At 33.9% G+C, this 20,199-nt stretch overlaps 4 protein-coding genes across 5 annotated transcripts in view; 3 read left to right on the forward strand and 1 right to left on the reverse strand.

The window, feature by feature from the left end:
- The first annotated feature begins 2,730 nt into the window (after nt 1-2,730).
- Nucleotides 2,731-20,080, forward strand: LOC135781564 (progranulin). Of its 2 annotated transcripts, XM_065292129.1 has the most exons (5): nt 2,731-2,823; nt 7,303-7,479; nt 7,566-7,703; nt 7,815-7,944; nt 8,591-9,163. In XM_065292129.1, the coding sequence occupies exons 2-5, from the start codon at nt 7,303-7,305 to the stop codon at nt 8,602-8,604; spliced, it is 459 nt and encodes a 152-aa protein (XP_065148201.1). In that variant the 5' UTR covers nt 2,731-2,823; the 3' UTR covers nt 8,605-9,163. The 2 variants fall into 2 exon arrangements, with proteins under 2 accessions (XP_065148201.1, XP_065148211.1); XM_065292139.2 differs by lacking the exons at nt 7,815-7,944; nt 8,591-9,163 and adding an exon at nt 19,455-20,080.
- On the forward strand, nt 9,679-11,315 carry clxn (calaxin). The gene is made up of 6 exons (XM_065292117.2): nt 9,679-9,786; nt 9,982-10,137; nt 10,525-10,629; nt 10,723-10,874; nt 10,978-11,082; nt 11,179-11,315. Exons 1-6 carry the CDS (start codon nt 9,720-9,722, stop codon nt 11,230-11,232), a joined length of 639 nt encoding a protein of 212 aa, XP_065148189.1. The 5' UTR covers nt 9,679-9,719; the 3' UTR covers nt 11,233-11,315.
- Nucleotides 11,305-13,010, reverse strand: rbm48 (RNA binding motif protein 48). Its single transcript, XM_065292105.2, has 5 exons — nt 12,853-13,010; nt 12,502-12,692; nt 12,271-12,416; nt 11,513-12,060; nt 11,305-11,416 (listed from the first exon to the last, which is right to left on the reverse strand). Exons 1-5 carry the CDS (start codon nt 12,976-12,978, stop codon nt 11,345-11,347), a joined length of 1,083 nt encoding a protein of 360 aa, XP_065148177.1. The 5' UTR covers nt 12,979-13,010; the 3' UTR covers nt 11,305-11,344.
- The window catches only part of LOC135781572 (progranulin-like), a 58,676-nt gene continuing 51,776 nt past the window's right edge, over nt 13,300-20,199 (forward strand). Inside the window, exon 1 of the mRNA XM_073812796.1 lies at nt 13,300-13,482. The gene's annotated coding sequence lies outside the window, so the exon portion shown is untranslated. The remainder of the gene's footprint in view (nt 13,483-20,199) is intronic.

The raw sequence follows: 20,199 nt of genomic DNA on the forward strand, positions 1-20,199 counted from the left end.
TCTTGTTAACTACGTTTATTTAAACCCCATTTATGCAGTAGCAAAGTCTTGCTAGTGTTTCTGTTTACCTGTGTTTTTAAATTTAGCCTGTTTATGGATTATGACTTTGTATTTCCACAAACAAAAATTGTGTTAAGTAAGTTAAGTTAGCACTAAAAAGTGTCTCACTGGCTTGTTGTAATCATAGGGGAACCATTTTTAATACTAAACAGAACCTATATAGAACATGTTTAGCACCTCTGTGAACAATCATTATATGCTATGTTGAACCATAAATTCCCATAATTGGTTTCCCTATTTGGGCACACTTTTTATGGTGTGAATTGAATCCTTAACCCGTCTTTGAGCAGACTGTGATACACTATCAAATTTTTATATTTGTAGCCCAGACAGGGTCATCTTGTTTTCACCTTGTGTTTGTGATTTGTGGCCTTAAATTTGACTTTCTCTGGGGCTAAAATATTTTTTCAGTGGCTATGCAGGTCATAAGTTGTATTATACAAATTATTATGCATGTGACAATTTTGTTTATTTTTCCAATACAGTCAGTAAGTTTAGAACTTTTATTTTAGTTTTAACAGTTATATGTGGATGTTATTCTATTTATTGAAATTAAAATGTTCAAAGATACTTTAATACTTTGAAAAATCTGCAGTTCCAAATTATTAAGCAAGTTGTAATTCTCCTACAATATGGGTGTGAAAAAAGATCTTTCGGAAGACAAAAAGGGTGCCTTATTTTAAAAAAAGCAAATTACTATAACAATTTATATTTGGTGGATCTAAACAAAAATTTTGAACTATTATACGATTTACGAGTGATTCACAGTACAGAAAGATTTTACTAAGGCTTTTAAAATATATTTTTTTAGGAAAATACTTGGAAAAGCATCAATACAAAGCCACAGTTAAGAAGGAAACATGTAATTAAACCTGTTGGAATCCCCAAAACTCCTTTAATATGGGATCCTTCAGTGCATAGCTGTTTTTATATCCCTCCCCCAAACCAAAACTTGCAAAAATTAAAGATTTGCTGTGAGCTCAGAATACAAGGAGACTATTTTCACACAGTTTTATTCATTGACATGCCATAATATACTGAATAATTTAGATGAATACCATTCTTGAATAGCCACTATATTCAAACAAGACTGTAACATTAGGGAGAGGTGGCAGAGTAATGATTTGGGCTGGAATATTTTATTCATGTTTATATCATATTACCAAAGAGGGTGGAGAAGTGGTTTATTTATACATTCTTCTCTCTTCACTGCTGATGAGTGTATTAACACTTCCTGTTCTGCAGCACCTGTGCCTTTTGTTATCAGACAGTAACCACAAACAAATTGCTATTGATTGGAAGTGGAGAACTGATGCTAACACCAGCATTACAGACAGATGTTATTTTGAAAGATATGATTAAATACACAGGCCAAAATTTCAATTTTAATATCACACTTGGTGTAGCATCTGGAACCAAGGCTTCATTACACCAAATCTTAAAGGCCAAGACAAATTTAACTCTTCAGCTTTTGAATCCGGCATGAGGGGCTTTTACTTTAGTTGATCCATTGTTGTGGCATTGGTGAAAAATCATATATTGTTAAAAGTAAAAGTTTTATCAACTTAAAAAATTACTTCAATTGGTAACGCCTAAATTTTTTTTTTCAACTTAAATTTTCTCACTTTAAGTGAAAATTTTAAGTTGAAAATGTTTAAATATTTTAGGTGGTGCCAATTGAAGTAATTTTTTAGTAGTTTTTTTCACCTTAAACTTTTCCCTTGAAGTTTATACAATTTTATTTTTTACCAATTAAAGTAAGTTTTTAAATGGAGCAGCTTTCACTCTTTACACTGTATGACATAATCAATTCAATGTAAACTGTACATGCACATGTCAAACCGGTCCTTAAACTTATACCTGCCTTTGGCAGTTGCGAGTCAGGCTTGTAGTCACCAGTTTGATTCTCAAGACAGGCAGGAAACGACTGAGGTGCTCTTAAAGGAAAACACCCCCATTTTTCAATATTTTACTATGTTCTTACCTCGACTTAGATGAATTAACACATACATGTTTTGTGTTACTTTGGATTAAAGGCTGTTACTACATGACAAATATGAAAAGAAGAAGTCGTTTGTGATCAAAAAACAGGTTTAACTCTATATTTGGGTTTTGTTTCTCCACCATTTGTGTATAAGACTGACAATTTAAGGCATAAATCATTAGAGCATAAAGTTAAATGTGCAGCATCAATATGCTTCCGTTGATAAAAAGTCCAAATTTACATCTTTATTGATAAATGTCCAAATTCTCAGTCAAAAAAAGAAGTGAAAGTTTTATGTGAAAGTAAAAGTGGTTATGCAGTATTTCATGCATTTATAAAACTGTTGCATAATCACAGAGTAGAAATAGGCAAATTAATTATGCTAAATCTTAATTTGTTAGTCAATTCAACATTCTCACTCTTTTCAGATTTTATAAAGAAACAATAATTAACAACAACAAGTAATACACACAAAAACAATGAACACATACAGACATATGTGGATCAATAAAATAAAATTATATATATATGAGTGTGGATTGAATCTAACAATAAGTTAACAAATTAGCACACAAAAGATTCAAAAACTTGTACATTTATACAGGAAACCTTTATCTAAAGTATAAATCATTGGTAAAATGTAAATGAATAGACTTCTTCATACAGTGGGAGGTGTCACATGCATGAATATATGAGTCAGTTGGAGTCACTGTATAACTTGGCAGAGAAGACAGCAGCACATTGGGATCCGCAGAAGAGGAGATTCACTTAAGTGCAAGGTAAATTCTTTAATAGCACAGAGTGTTTCATTTTTAAATGTACTTAAGTCAATTTTTTCCAAAATGTGTACTTAATCAGAGTTTTTGTTTGGCAAACTTTTACTTCACTTCATGCTGATGCATAACACTGTACATTTTACTCTACTATCAAGTTGTTGTTTTTTTTACCTTTATTACTTAAATTAAAATCTAGTACTAAGTCATACTTTTATTTGAGTAAAGTACTTAAAGGTGACCAAGAATGTTAAACTGTATTTACCTCATCATAGCTGAATTATTAGAGCTCTGTAGCCTATATGGTAATGACATATCGTGAGCCTCAAACAGTAATGTTTCCTCATTCTTATGTAAATCTTGTGCATTCAAAAGTCCACTCAAAAACAGGCCAATCTCAACATAACACCGACAGTGACGTACGTTAACCGTTGAGATGTACGCTCCCAACATTTCTACATACCATATTCTAGTTTTGCAGGTATTGAAAAAAAAAACAAGCAAGGGGGTAATTGGCATAACATGGATATTGTCAGGAATTGGCAAGACAAGAACCCAGGCGAAGACAACAATGAAAAAAAATGAACTTTTATTAACAAAACAGGAAAAAACAAAACCCACGAGGGGGTAAAAGGTAATACAAACAAGATAAATTAAACACTGACTAGACTTACAACAAAAGGAAACACAGGACACTTACTGGACTAATATAAATGTACAAAGACTTGACTAGGATTTTAACAACAGGACAAAGTACTCACAGGTAGATTTAGACAACGCACAAGCACAGAACAAAGAGCACAGGTAGATTAAATAGAGAGAACTAATGAGGGGAACAGCTGAAAATAATAACAGGTAAGGGATCGTGTAAAAAGTGACGAGACACAGGAAATACGTGGTCTTATAAAACAATCCCAAAACCACGTCTCCCACATAAAACATTGTACTGTCAGGACTCTGCCATACTAGAACTAGATATATACAACAAGACAATAAACAGGCAGAATCCTGACAGATATTATTCTTATATTCCAGGCACAACCGGATACCGGAGCAATTCAATCTAAAGTTGTTAGTTTACTCTGGCCATTTCGCAGACAGTTTTTTAAACCTGAGACAAAATAAAGCAGGCTCAGCATTTGATACTGAAAAAGTGTGCAATATGGCCATTACAACCTCCTTTTTATTTTATTACCACATCCATTCATTAAGGAAAGGCAAGGCAAGGCAAGGCAAGGCAAGTTTATTTGTATAGCACATTTCATACACAGAGATCATTCAAAGTGCTTCACATAGAAATGAGAAAACAATGTATAAGAGAAAAAAGTATGTAGAAATAAGAGACACAAAAAATCAAAGATAAATGAATTTAAAATATCAATTAAAAGAAAATAAATGTGATTTAAATAAAAACTATTTAAATTTGTGAAAAAGAATAAAACAGGAATGAAAGTATAAAACAGTTAAAAAAAGAATAAAAACAAGAAAAATAAAAACATTATAATAGTGCATATAAAATATAGCGCAATCAGTCCAGACGCAGCATAGTGCTCATTCAGTAAATGCATAGCTAAACAGATGTGTTTTGAGTCTGGATTTGAATGTGACTACTGTTGGAGCACATCTGATCTCCTCTGGAAGCTGGGTCCAGCTGCGACTGGCATAATAGCTAAAAGCTGACTCTCCTTGTTTTGAGTGAACCCTTGGTGTTTCTAGCTGATGTGATCCTAATGATCTGAGTGATCTGTTGGGTTTATATTCAATGAGCATATCTGCAATGTATTGAGGTCCTTGTCCATTGAGGGATTTATATACCATTAATTATACTTTAAAATCAATATGTAACTGGTAGCCAGTGTAGAGACCTGAGGACTGGTGTGATATGTTCATATTTTCTGGTTGGAGCTGTCTAATGGTCTTTTTGGGAAGGCCAGTGAGGAGGCCATTACAATAATCCACCCTGCTGGATATGAAAGCATGCACAAGTTTCTCTAAGTCTTGTCTGGAAACAAAGCATCTAATTCTTGCGATATTTTTGAGACGATAATATGCTGATTTAGTTATTGCTTTCACGTGACTACTGAAACTAAGGTCAGACTCCAGAATCACACCAAGATTCCTGACTTGATTTTTAGTTTTTTGACCCCTAGCGTCAAGGTATGTCTTCACCTTGAGCACTTCATCTTTGTTTCCAAACGCAATGACTTCAGTTTTCTCTCTGTTTAACTGAAGAACGTTTTGGCACAACTGTTAACTTCATCAATGCATTTGCACAGGGAGTCAATGGGGCTGTAGTCATTAGGGGATAGAGCTAAGTAGATCTGAGTCTCGTCTGCATAACTGTGATAGGCAATTTGGTTCTCTCTCATTATTTGGCTTAGTGGGAGCATATGCTCGAACTGATATATTTTGTTGCCCCAAGGACAACATTTTTCTAAATAAAACCTAAACCCATCCCAAACCCCAACCCTAACCATAACCAAACCCTAAAATCAGAGGGACATGATAAGTGAAAAACAGTGGTCTAGAAACAGCTAATACTGGTTGTAAGCTTAAACTTAAAACAAACTGTAAACTTATTTCTGAAATCTGATTGGTTGATTGAAATGTTGTCCCAGGGTCAACATAATGTTGGCCTGAGGACATCAACCACTTGGCAAAATCAGGAGAGCTGGGAGGCTATACAGGTTGAACAGGAGTGGTACAAATATTGAGCCTTGCGGGACTCCACATGTCATGGATGTCCACTCAGATTTATGGCCACCTATACTCAATTCAATTTTCAATTTCAATTTAAAGAACTTTATTGGCATGATTGTGTCACTTACAATATTGCCAAAGCATTATACATAAAACAAGAAACATACAATAACACAATATTAACAAACATTAAGGTGCAATTAAGCTAAGGTGCTGGGTGATGGATGAAGTACTACTGCAAAATAAAAATAGAATCAGAGGATATTTACAATATAAAGTAAACTTTGAAATATAAACATAATATTATGTATTATGTTATTATGTATACTCACATAATAACCTCTCTCTTCTAAGTATGACCTGAACCATTTTAGGACCATCCCAGAAAGCCCGACCCAGTTTTCCAGCCTGTCAAGAAGTATGTTGTGATCGACAGTGTCAAAAGTTTGCCTGTGTTTGTATTGAGGCGAATATCCTTTATTATCTTTATGAGCGGTGTCTCTGTACTGTGATGTGGTCGGAAACCAGATTGAAAAATGTCAAAGTAACCATTAGAAATTAAGAATTTGTTCAGCTGATTGAAAACAGCTTTTTCAATGATCTTCTTGCCTATGAAAGGAAGATTTGAGATTGGTCTGTAGTTGCTCAATACAATGTTATCCAGGTTGCTCTTTTTCAGGAGGGGCTTAACAACTGCAGTTTTAAAGGACTTTGGAAAAGTCTCAGAGATAAGTGATGAATTTACCACTTCTAGGAGATCTGCTTCTAAACAGTTAAAGACACTTTTGAAAAAAATATGTTGGGAGTGTGTCAAGGGCGCAGGTTGATGTTTTAAGATGCGTATTGTTTCTTCCAAAATTTTACCATCAACTGCTTCGAAATCAGACATCGTAACTACTTTCTGATGTTGTGGTCTGACTTGTCTGAGGATCAGACAAGGATGTGCTGATCACCTTTCTGATATTATATTATTAATTTTCTCAGAGAAGAAGGAAGCAAACTCACTGAATTTGCTGTCTGAGAGCATTTCACTTGGAATGTGACTTGCGGGGGTTGTTAGTCTCTCTATAGTAGCAAAAAGAGTGCGTGTGTTGTTTATGTTGCTGTTTATAATATCTGAAAAGAAAGTCTGTTTAGCTTTGCCTAGTTCCAGATTGAAAGCACAAAGGCTGTCTTTATAGATATTATAATGGACTACATGTTTTGTCTTCCTGCAATACTGCATTATTGCCACAAGGAAATGTGCATATGTCAAGTCGGAAAAGTACTTTTCCACGTCAAAGGATGTGTTTTATAAATCTGAGCGTTGGAGTGGATTTGAGCATACACACGGTCAAATCTGTGCGTAAAACGCTTTATAAATGAGGCCCCTGATACTTGAGAAATATATAATAAAGTAAAAATACTTGAGTACTTTTTGCCTCTGGTTATCTTTATTGACTGTAGACTTTGTCACATTACTTATTATGTCATCAGCTTGTTTATAAAATGGTTATATACAGTTGAAGAAAAAAACATAAGCCCCCTTGGTAAATACGAGTAAAGGATGCTGTGAAAATAAATCTACGATATTTTTCCTTTTAAGCTCAAAAGGAGATATATTGTAGATTTATTTTCACAGCATTCTTTGCTCATATTTACCAAGGGGGCTAATATTTTTGTCTTCAATTGTAGTAAGAAATTGATGTATAGTGTTCTTTTGTTCTTATCTCTTATAATCTCACTTAATATTATATTACATTACACTACACTACATTATAATATCTTCCATGTTTTAACATTCAGATGGTTCCAGTGTTGATGTTTCTAATGGCAGTGCTGGTAGCAGCAGATGATCTCTCAGCTCCAGCAGGATCTGCCTCTCCCTCAGTGGTGTACTGTGATTCTTTTACTTATTGTCCTGATGGGACAACATGCTGTCGGAATCTATATGGGCATTGGTTTTGCTGTCCATTTGCTATGGTAAACAGATTACAACAATGGTTTTACTATTTCATAGTGTTTATTGTTAACATTTTATGATTGTTTTATTCTCCACACATCTTCAGGGTCAGTGCTGCAGGGATGGTGTACATTGTTGCCGTCATGGCTATCACTGTGATTCAACATCAACCAGGTGTTTGATGGGGTGGTTGAATCTGCCAACTTCCGTCCAAACAGCCTCCAAAGCAATCCAGAAAACTGAGGTGTGTTATCAAAACTCTATAACCTTATAATATAATGCCACTTAGCATTATGTCACATATGTATTAATATAAACTGTATAGGTTCAACAATATGCCATTATTTTTTTCCAGTTTGTGCTGATGGATGAAGCTGATAGATGGGAGAATCAGGTTGAGTCTGTACAGTGTGATGTGAATGTCTACTGTCCAGTAGAGATGGTCTGCTGCCAAACACCAACTGGCCAATGGGGCTGCTGCAAGGGTAAAGCACACTAATTTGATTTAGTGTTATGTCTGTAGTTCTCAAATGTTTTCTACATGAGGGCTTCCGTGTGTATGATGCATCTATAGACATAAATAGAGACCACATTGACCTGTTGCTGCAATGTTCCAACATATAAAAGTGAAAAGGGTAGCTGTTTTCTGGATTAAAGGCAATACAATGTACATTTCTTAACCAATTTTATAGCTTTACAAATTAGTATAAAAGTATAAAAACTTCTCTTCAGTTACCTATAATCTCGATAGTAAGACATGCAAAATTGTTCACTGTCATGATGAAAACGTGTCAAGCAGTGATTGTCTTACTTTCTTGGTTAACAATTACTGAATCATGTCATGAATCGAGTCAGGGGCCAATGTGGCATCTGTGATCTATTGGTGCATTTATTTGTGTCCCCCAAAACATATCAAACAGGAAAAATATTAATTTATACAATTCTGTAATATTAGTTATGTTGGTTGGTAGCCTTTTTTTATTATAACGCATTATAATAAATTCTGTAGTTAAATCTGTGGCCCCTTCGGCGACATCTGGTGGCCACCATTGGCTTTGGTTTAATTGTGAAGGTGTTTTCATTAAATGAATGGAAAATAATTGAAAGATAATTTATATTCTGTCTTTATAGGGTCAATGCTATAATGACAACAAACAACTTGTGGATTCATCTGTTACCAAAGACTGCCCGAATCTTTGCTTACTCTTCGCTGATGCTCTATATCGGTCTTTAAATATCCTATATGAAATATATATAGTTCCTATATATTTCATTTTTATATATTTGCTTGAAACATTTGTCTGTTGAGCTGCTTTGCTACAATGCAAACTTTAAACAAATGTAAACTGTTATACCGTATCCAATTAGATCTAATAGACGCAATGTTCTGTAATGTAATAAATACTAAGAAAAATGCGTTGTCAATTCAATTATTGAACGTCTGTTTGCCTATGTGAATGTGTGTTGTGTCTTCATGCGATCATCCATCTATTTGTGTATGCTCGAGGATCTAGAGGAGATACAACTACCGTAAATTACGGACAAATCTCGCGAGATGTTGGGTTTAGGGTTAAGTTTGGGATAAGATGAAAAACAGCGGTTCAAGGTTTTACACCGATATTACCCTTGCAATTTACTCTTGGGCAATATTTTTAAGAATGTATCTTCCTTATGTTCATTTTGTAATAAAGAATATGAATCTTTGTATTTGTTTTTTCATTGCACATTCTCAAAATCATTTTGGTCAGATGTTACTATTTTAGTTTTCCTATGCTGTAAAAAAATATAGAAATTTCAGAGACTATTATCTTTATTCAGATTTTTATTCTAAGGACATTAATCTTGAAAACAATATTTTTCTGGGATGTCTTCTAGGCAAGTTTCATATTCATAAAGCCAGAACCATTCATTCTAAACCTAATTTAAGAATGTTTGCCATCGACATTAAGTCCCTTTTTGACAGTATGACAAAGCCTTTGAATTCAAAAGCTCAAAAAACATTTAATATACCTTATTCTGTAGTAAAGTGTTTGATTGTATTGCGTATGTTCTGTAAATTGTGATGTCCGTCTACCCACTCTTATCTGTTTATTTTTGTTTTATAATTGCTGTTTTTTCGACTATTTTCAACAATAAAAAAATAATTAAAGCAGCGTTCATTCGGCAAGATTTTGGCTGTAGCTACGCACCGACGCATAGCTCCGCCCCATCCCCGTTTCTATAGCAACATTAAACGAAGAGGGTGTAAAGCAGACAGAAAATGTCGGCAATGAACAAAAAACTAATTCAAAACCTTGCCGAAGCGTTATGCAAACAATTCAAACACTGTAAGTATCTAAAACCTATTTGTAAATTCAATTAATGACGGGTTATGTTTTTAAAAACAGTTTGATAGCAGTTAACAGAGCTGTGTCCTTTAAAAACTCAAAGTTTTTTTCATTACCATTAATGAACACCCCATAACATTAGGGTGAGGTGTTCTTTTTTCAGTTATTTGATGCATATAGGTCCATGTTTTGTAGTCAACACAGAGGAGGCGGAGTGTTTGATCAGATTGTTCAATGATCTTTTGGAAGAGCAGTCAGAGAGAAGAGCTGCTCATGGACTCGACCGGGTCAAGTTTAGAAATATACTGCACAACACATTTGACATGACTGACGACATGATGATGGATAGAGGTACATTTCTAATTCGGATTAATAAAAACATCTGTTTACACATCTGATACACCCTTTGATATTATTTAGATTTTTTACATTGCACATGTTTACACAATCCACAAGACACCATAACAACCCAGTTCAAATGTTTAAATAGGCTTGATGTGTCACATCCGGACAGTCACAAATAGTCTCGTTTTGTTAAATTGTCCATTGGTCTTCAGAAAAACCATCCAGGTCCTGCACATACTTTTTAGCACTTTCTGAATCAAGCGTATGCAAACTTTTGAACTGCATGGGTTATTTTTGTACTTTCAGTTATTATTGTAAACATCCGTTATGTCAAAAAGACACCAACTGTAAGGTTCTTTTTTAAACTAACATATTAACCACTGGTACTTTCAGTGTTTCGTTCATTTGACAAGGACAATGACAGCTATGTAAGTGTCAAAGAATGGGTGCAAGGTCTGTCTGTCCTCCTGCGAGGGACACTGGATGAAAAAATAAAACGTAAGTTATCTGCATTTACAATTAAAGCAATGATCAGAATGGCTACAGTATGCACATAAAATCACATAACATCATGTTTCATGTAACAATTAGACTGTTTTGACGTATATGATCTGAATGGTGATGGATACATCTCACGAGAAGAGATGTTTCACATGCTGAAAGACAGTCTCATTAGACAACCCACTGAAGAGGATCCAGATGAGGGGGTTAAGGATCTCGTAGAGATTGCATTAAAGAAAATGGTATTCATAACTTTCACGTTTTGCAATATTATTTTAGGATAATAATGTAGAGCATTGTTTTATCATTATATATACACACGCCATACAAATGTCTTTTATTCAGGACTACGACCATGATGGGAGAGTTTCGTATGCTGATTTTAAAAAGGCAGTCAGAGATGAAAATCTTTTACTGGAGGCTTTTGGCAACTGCCTTCCAGATGCAAAGGTACTTCAAAAAAACTCAAAAGGAGCAACTATTTGTAGAAAAAAATAATTTATTACCTTTTTGAATGACAGACTCTGTTTTTTTTTTTTTTTGCAGACTATACAAGTATTCGAGGGACGTGTATTCCAGAAATCAAATGAATTACACTGAATTATCCACATAAAACAATCTGGGCAATTTGACAAGCAATATGTGTGTTTGAAACAAATAATGAATAAAATATGAAGTGAAAGACTTTAATGGACAGAAAACTGTGATCGTCTTAAATTCTTCTGCGTGGCTTTGCAGTGGTGCCCTTGCCTTGTACAGGTTTGATTTCTGGTGTAGATGAAACCTAAAAAGAAACATGATCATATCAATGTATTACAAAATGTCCATGTACAAAATGTGTATAAAATCTTTACATATACAATAAAAATTAATTACTAACCTTTGTCATTGTTTGACGGATCAAACTGGCGGTTACATTTAGTGAATCATCTTCCATGTCCAACTTGGGCATCTCTGGTAGTTTTGGACCAATTATTGGGGCATTTTTGTCTGTTTCATTAAAAAGTAATGTTTCATCTTCTGATTTTCTTTTTCTGCTTTCTAAATGTGTAGTCCTTGGCATAAATCTAACAGATGGTAACAAGTTCTTATGCTTTTGGCTCAGATCTCTGTTTTGATTACTTGAAGATGAGCAGGGCGTAATGCGTTTCAAATTATTTGGAACGGGAGGGATGAAACTGTGCAGCGAACCCATCTTGTCCTCTGTAGGTAATATCCTTTCAGGTCTCTGAAATTGTAATGGATGTTTAAATTCGTTACACCGATGAAGATCCTCCATAGCTGGTGGAGGCAAACAGGGAAAGTCAAAATTTACATTTTCCTCTCTGGCCTTTTTATAGTCTTTCTGGACCTGAGGTGCTTCAGCTGCAGACATTTCTGTCCGTAAAGTTTCTGTGCTTTCGTCCGGTTGCTGTTCATGTTGCTTTGCTGCAAACAAAACACATCTGTATCAAACCTATAGCAGGTCATGTTTAAAAGACACACATATCAGTTTATAAAGTGAAACATACAACTTGGGGATCTTAATTTTAGGAACTGACAGGTCCCCCATTAACTTACATCAAGTGAAAAAAAAACTTTTTGAAATAAATTTAAATCTTTCATCACAGGCTTGACTAATAATATACCAAAGCATACCATCTTTCTGTATGACTCTGTTCACATATCTCCTCCTATCCTGTAGCTTCTGCCTAGTTTCTTCTACAGTTTCATACTCAGGGGCATAACAGACATGCAGTTGCCCTCCAAAAAAGCTCTTTTCATCCGTATGCCGCTTAGCTGTCCTGCAAAATAACACATTGCAACATAAGTATAAGCCACAAGAGCTTAATTTACACCGTTACAGGACATCGTGTAGTCCATCCTCACCTTGCACTTGTAAGCTTTTGATATTTAAATAAGTAGACTTCAGTGAATTGCTCTGCTGGATATTCATCAAGCGCCCTGTATTCTCCAATCCCTCCATAGAGAGCAAAGAGTTGCACGAGCTCTGTCATCACTCCGATAGCAGGAACACCTTGAACTAATAGGTACCGAGACTCCAAGTTTATGGTGTATACCTGAAAGCAGAAATTTAGATTTAGGCTATGCTATTTAGATTTGGTTGACTGTGACTAAACATTTAGCAACCTGACAGCAATTTTGGTTTAAGTAAGCTAATGCGGGAGATAATTTACAAAAACTACCACAATTTGCAAGAACAAAGAGTTAAAAACGCACCTTTACAGCTTTAAGTCGTCGTCCCTCTCGGTATTTTGGACGGGTAAAAGCAACCTTTTTTTGTTCATGGTGTTTATATACTTTTTGCGTGTCCCAAACAGACGGGTTAGCAACCGAACGGTCCATTTGTTTTGTGAAGTCAGCCGTCAACTAAGCGAGCGACTAAGAATTCGGTTGAGAGATTTTCAAAATACAAGTCTCTGTTTTTATTTTACCTTGATGAGATCGTTTGTTTTTGTGATAATTTAAAAATGAAAAAGTTGATGAATAAATTAATGATTAAGTAAAACATACGCGTTTGTAATTTAATTTATTATGAAATAAATATTTATTATTGAAATAAACATTTGAAACGCATTCCTCGGATGCCGCAGGGATGACGTATTTTTATGCACATGACGTCACCGTCGTCGAGCGGGACTGCGGTTACGCCCACTGAGGGCAAAACAGAGCGGCAGCATCTTAGTAGTGTGACGACGGTGAAAACGCGTCGAAATGGGAAAAAAGTTGTTGTGCGATAGACTGTACTAAAAGATTAACAAGAATTCAGAGCTATCGTTTTACAGACTGACAAAAAACACAGAAAGGAGAAGTAAATTGATAGTTCATTCCAACGTCCACAGACCACAGGTGGGTTGACAAGTTGCTAAGGTCACTATCAAGCAGAGCTTTTACTTTCTACTTAAACTTATTTTTTTAAGTATTTGTATTTTATCCGTGTTTTTCTTTGGAAAACATACAAGACCCTAATAAAGCACAATGGCTGATTTTCATAGCGGCTGCTGCAAAAATGGCAGTAAAACTGACTATTATCAGCTGAAATTGAATGTAGTTTAACCTGATAGCAGTGGTGCACTGTAGAACATTGTACTGAAATGTAGATATAAGCCTATAAAGACCAAAGACGTTTAGATTTAGAACAGCAGTGTTTAGATGGTATATCCAAAAATGTGTTATTATGAAAGAAGTGTTTGCCATTTGATGCAAATGCTTGATTCTGACATGTGTTTTTGGCATTTTGAATGCAGTGTTGCATTTTTAAAGAGATGTGAGCTACTTTGCATTTTGTGTGTGCAGTTTTGAGAATTGTGTGTAGAGTTTTGAAAAAAGGAGACTTAGTTTTGAAAACGTGTGTAAGCAATTGGTAAAAACTGTAATAAGTGGTTAAACATTGCTAAAGTTCTCATTCTCCATGAAACATTTTCTACTGCTTTAAAAGATAAGCCTTTTAACCTTAGGACCATTTTCTCACTTATCTTGGTGTGTAAGGGACTTTGCTAACCTTGGGTATACAGAGTTTAGCATGGAAAGATTGAAAGATTGCTCTATTGCATTATTACAATATCAATTACCGTTATATTGTTTGTATGATTATATTTGTTTTATTTTTTATTATTCTTTCTTTTTCATTTAAATTTTTTTATATTATTTATTTATTCATTGTGTTAAAAATGTAAATGAGCATTCAACTTGTACACTGTGGATGGATATTTTGGATTTGCAAAACTCCCTGTTAATGTCAAAACTTGCAATAAAAAATTAACATAAATAAAAAAGCTGATTCATTCAGTAATGAAATGCTGCCATGTTTTGCTTTCATATGAAGCGTTTAGATGCCGTTAAATGCCACCTGCTTCAAAGATGAGATAATGATATTAACCAAATGCTCGATCTTGGTATATACGTTCATCAAATACTTTCACTTCAAATCTGCATAATTCCTTGTTTCAAGAGAAGCACAATAGTTCTGGTTATGGCTTTAGTGGCTTTGGTTATTTTCTTGTTGGCACGATACATTGCACAATTGCGGTCACGCCAAAGAAAAGGTTAAAATGGAAAAACAACTCATGTGTTATTGCTTAACTTTATCATATGATATAAACTGAAAATAAAATGTTTTCCCTGTATTCAATTGAATTGCATTCTTGCTACATTTTAATATGTATATGTATAGATATGTATATGTATATGTGCATGTCCTCTTTTGGATCTTAAAAAAATGCTTCCAGCCCGGATTTCTAAATCTCTACATTCTCCATAAGAGGTGGACAGTACTCAAGTAAATTTTCTTTATAATGCTATATTTCTTTATCTATTTCTATGGCTATTTCTTTATAAGAGTGTTTGTCTTGGGAAAACTTACTTCACTAAAGCATGGCTAGCATATTATATTGTTTATTCCTCTGTTGCATATAATATTTTAATTTTATACCTAATAATTACATGAAAATTTTATGCTTTCATACCATCACTCAAGTATGTTTCAACATGTCCTTAAATATTAAATGTAAAACAAAAACTTGTTTTTATGAAATGAAGTGCAGTAACGGAAGAAAAAATACTTGAGTTCTCTCCACCTTTACTTTGACTTTAAAAAAAAAAAAAACGATGCAAAGCTTGTCAAAACATTTAGCCCATCATTTGTCTGGTTGTCAGGTCAAATATGTGTTCGAACCTATGTGCATCATGTGTCATGTCAAAATAAGTGCCTGCTGCAGACACTTTTAAAAGACTCGGAAGAGAAGCTTGCTGAATTCACAGTGAAACACAATTTTATTGTAGAAGCATTGTTGATTTTGTTTAAAATACATACAAATAAAATTAATGCATATTTTCAATGGTGAAAGATAAATATCATTTTTTCACAAAAATTAAACAAAATAAATGTAATACCATCTTTTTAATACAGTGGAATACTGAAATAAGGTTGTTATTAAATCATAGTATTCAACCATAATTTCATAATTTTAAGCACACGCTCTTATTGGGGGCTGAGCCCCCTTAAAATGAAAAGCCTAGAATTGTCACTGGTAAATTATTTTGTGAGATCAGGCAAAACAGAAGATGCTGTTACATCCACTGCGTCTATCCATCTGCCTCCTGGCCCCTTTATTATTTTTTTAAAAAACTAAAATAAGGTCACCATAGATGAATTGCAATTGTTCAACTACAATATTTTAAATAAATATTTTAACATTGCACGCATAGGGAATAGAGATAGTGGGAGGTGCCACATGTCAACATTTTATTACTTACTTCTGAGTATTAACAATAACCGCATTTAAAAAGTTATTTATTATTGGGGTTTGGGTTAGGATGTCATTTTTATATAACACAAAAAAGTTGTTCTAACCTTAAAAGAAAGCGAAAATGGTAAAAAAGAAACCAATAAATAAAACAACAAAAAAGGTGCGGCGTTTGAGTGAATGGGAAGGACTGGCGTATCATATACACGCCAAAGTGAAATTTGGCATAATTATCTACTTCTGCTATTTATTCGCAACTCCATAACATTCTGTACAACAGCAAAGAAAGAACCATGGGAAAGTTTTGATTGCACATCAAAGCAGCACGAGTTACTGAATCATTGATTTGGAAATGATAAATCTCGTGCAATCGTTGTGGTAAAGGTTGATTTGTTCCTTTGCAAAATACATTGCAAAATTACAGTCACACTGAAGAAGAGCTAGAAATGGGGAAATGGCTCTCTTGCACATCTACTATTGCTTAATTTTATCATAAGTTAAAAACACGATCAGGGATTTTTTGCCCCTATATCTAATAATATACGGAACAATATAAATATATACAATGTTTATAGTTGCATATTTAATAATATTATAATATGCAATCTACATAAATAAAATATATAAATGGGCATTTAAGGTTTACTGGCTAACTAACTTTACCCGATGTTGTTTTTTCTTCAAATTTTTTTTTATTTAGCATTGTGCACAAAACGTTTCCACATTTTTATTGAAAAGTAAAATGAAAGATTAATTAAGCGCACTGTTGAAATTTAATTAATTTGCCATAGATAAAATGCAATGGTTCAAATAGAATCCTATATTTAAAAAATGAGGAATAAAGTGTTACTAAATTGTAAGACTTCCTATAGTGGGAGGTACCACATGTATGAATTTAAAAGTTGATGGACACCAAGAAAACAGGACATTGTGATCCAGAGAAGAGGAGATTGACTTTAAGAACAAGGTAAATATTTATCTTGTGCAGTTATCTATTATTCACTATTATTCACTAACATATCTTTTGTCATATCAGTGCTATTGTTTTGTCTCAAGCTGCAAACCAGTATTTTTTGTAAGGTATGTTTGTAAAAACTTCTTAAATGTCCTAATATAACTTAGGCCTATAGTACTGGATTAGTCTAAACCTTTTCTGGGAACCTCATGCCCCCACATGTTCACACAGGTGATGCAAATTTTAACATAATCTCTTCTTGTCTCATTGTTTTCGATTCAGATGGTTCCAGTGTTAATGTTTCTCATGGCAGTGCTGGTGGCAGCAGATGATCTCTCAGCTCCAGCAGGGTCTGCCTCTCCCTCAGTGGTGTACTGTGATTCTTTTACTTATTGTCCTGATGGGACAACATGCTGTCAGACTCCATTTGGGCAGTGGGTCTGCTGTCCATATGTTATGGTAAACAGATTACAGCTAAGGTGTAATTATTTTATTTTCTAGTTTATTGTTAGAAGTTTAATGATTAGAAGTGTTTTATTCTCCACACATCTTTAGGGTCAGTGCTGCAGTGATGGTTTTCATTGCTGCCCTTATGGTTTACACTGCGATCCAACATCAACCTATTGTTTGAGGGGATGGTTGAAACGACCATCTTCTGTCCAGCCGGCATCCAAAGCAACCCAGAAAACCCAGGTGTGTTATTATTAGTACTTTATTGGGCAGTTTCCTGGACAGAACTGTAAAAAAATGCAACATGAAGTTAAAACGACTTGGTCTTGCATGGTCAATTCAACCTGCTATGTTTTGACCTCTGATAAGTTGACATAATTTGTTAACATAATTGTTAAAATGACCAAAATGCTGAATTTTTTACAGTCTATTACACTGTAAAAGTTAAAGTTGGATCTACTTAAACAAATGACTTTAATTGGTAACACTTACAAAATGTAAGCTTTTTACAACTTAAAATTTACACTTATGTGTTTACAATTGAAGTAATTGTTTAAGTTAATCCAACTTTCCCTTTTACAGTGTACATTTAAGTAGCTTTTACAAACAAATCTTACAAAAAACAATACTGGTATGCATCTTGAGATGAAACAATGGTACTAATATATGTGTTAAAATAATCACTACAAGGTGTTTTTAAATTAAGGCAGCTTTAAGTCTTGGACTAGGATAAGCCCTGTCTGGAAAAACGCGCTTATAACTTCATAGTAACCCATGCATTTATAATATACAAGCAATACACATGCTTCAGTGTTTATTTGATATTATGAATTTTGTAGATTTACTCTGATGGATGTTTTTATTTGCACTGCATCTTAAAAGGAACACATAGTTTTATGACAATAAAATAACAGTATAAGTTTACATATTTATTTACAAATGCTGTTATTTTCAAATAATTCAATTTAAATGTATTTATACAATAAAGATACATAAATGTCATCCTTTATAAAGGTTATAAATAATATGTGCAATGTATGTACAGATATGAGATATGATGCATCCTTTAGGTACAAATAGGTACATTTTGAAAAGGCTTTTGCATCGTTTTCTGAGGGTGTAGAGCTTTTAATAATTGTTGCAAAGCAGCTTTAGAGAAAACACATTGTAAAACAGACAAAAAGAATCAAAATAGTAGTATATTTAAGATACTAGGACTGTCAGATTAACAACAATATTACCATAAAGCAGTCTCCCAGCAGTGTTGGGGAAAGTTACTGTTAAAAGTTATGAATTACAATATTAAGTTACTTCCCAAAAAAGTAACTAATTGCGTTACTTTTTAGTTACTTTTGCTTTCTTGGCCGAGGCTTGATCTCTTTCAGGATTTGAAGGTGTTTTTTAAGATCGCAAAAATGTCAAGCTCTGGCCTGCCATCTACGTTTATGACTCAAACTGTTCCTGTTCAGGCGCAAGTACATAATTCTATGTTAATATGTTCAGTTTAATTCAGTGCATTATTTTATTTTTAAATTGAATGAGTTAAACTGAAAAGTAACCCGCATTACTTTTTTTAAAAATAACTAAAATATTAATGTGTACATTTATAAAGTAATACGTTACTTTACTTGTTACTTCAGAAAAGTTATATTATTACGTAATGCGCGTTGCTTGTAATGCGTTACCCCCAGCAAGCAAGCCAAAGGAAACAGTGGCAAGGAGCAAAACTGCCATGAATGATGTTTAAGTGTACAAAAGCACTGTTGTTAGATGTCTACTGATTGGTAATATATTCCTGAGATCATTTTTTGTGGTTTAAAAATACATGATACAGTAAAACCTTTTTTAATGTATATTATCTGTCCCTTATAGTGAACAACAGGTCTTGTTTAATCACAGAATGTAATGACGATCATTATTCATTTTGGATTTAATTTTTATATCATAAAATAGCAACAGTTAGATGTCATATGACATTTCATCACAGTTTGGCAGTGTAACGGGTGTTTTAAACATTGAGCAAGCCTAAAGGAAACAGTAGATGTCATATGACTTTGTGTAGCCTATTTCAGTGTATGTCTCACTTTATTAAAATGAACAAAAAGTACACAGAATCAAACACTGTCATATTTTCTGTATAGGTTTAACAATATGCCATTATTATTTTCCAGTTTGTGCTGATGGATGAAGCTGATAGATGGCAGAATCAGGTTGAGTCTGTACAGTGTGATGTGAGAGTCTCCTGTCCCGTAGGGATGGTCTGCTGCAAAACACCAACTGGCCAATGGGGCTGCTGCAGCAGTCAAGCAAACTAATTTGATTTAGTTTATGTCTGAGGTTCTCAAACCTTTTTAACATCAGGGGCCTCATTTATAAAATGCGGCGAAGAAACCATCTTACATTTTATCTTACGATCATACAAAAATGCTTATGTGTGATTCATAAACCGAACGTACGCACAGAAAACGCGCGTACCCCTTTCTTTCAGATGTTAAATCTATTAATCGCAAATGAGCAGTTTTAAAACCCTTTTCGAGCTGCAAGAATGGCTTATATTTCCAAAAACCTGCAGCAATCAGACAAGCAAAAGTGCGTATGTCTGCTCAGACCCTGACGTGGCGCTAAGAACTTTTCCATGACATCTTTTTTTTAAAGATGTAAAATAAACATTAAATAAATTTGGTGTGCCCAATATTTACAAATGTGAAGTTTTAGATCAAAATACCATATAGATAATTTATTATAGCATGTTAAAATTGCTGTAAAAAATAATTATAATAAAAATGATTTTTTTGTCTATGTGGCTGCATCTTTGTGTCCCCCGAAAAAAAACTTTATGACACCAATCTCTATTATAAAATTTTAACCAAAAATTTATTTTGTCTCTAACATTTTTCTTCTGGTTACACATAAATT

Source organism: Paramisgurnus dabryanus, chromosome 19 (genome assembly GCF_030506205.2).
Source record: "Paramisgurnus dabryanus chromosome 19, PD_genome_1.1, whole genome shotgun sequence".
Lineage (NCBI taxonomy): Eukaryota > Metazoa > Chordata > Actinopteri > Cypriniformes > Cobitidae > Paramisgurnus > Paramisgurnus dabryanus.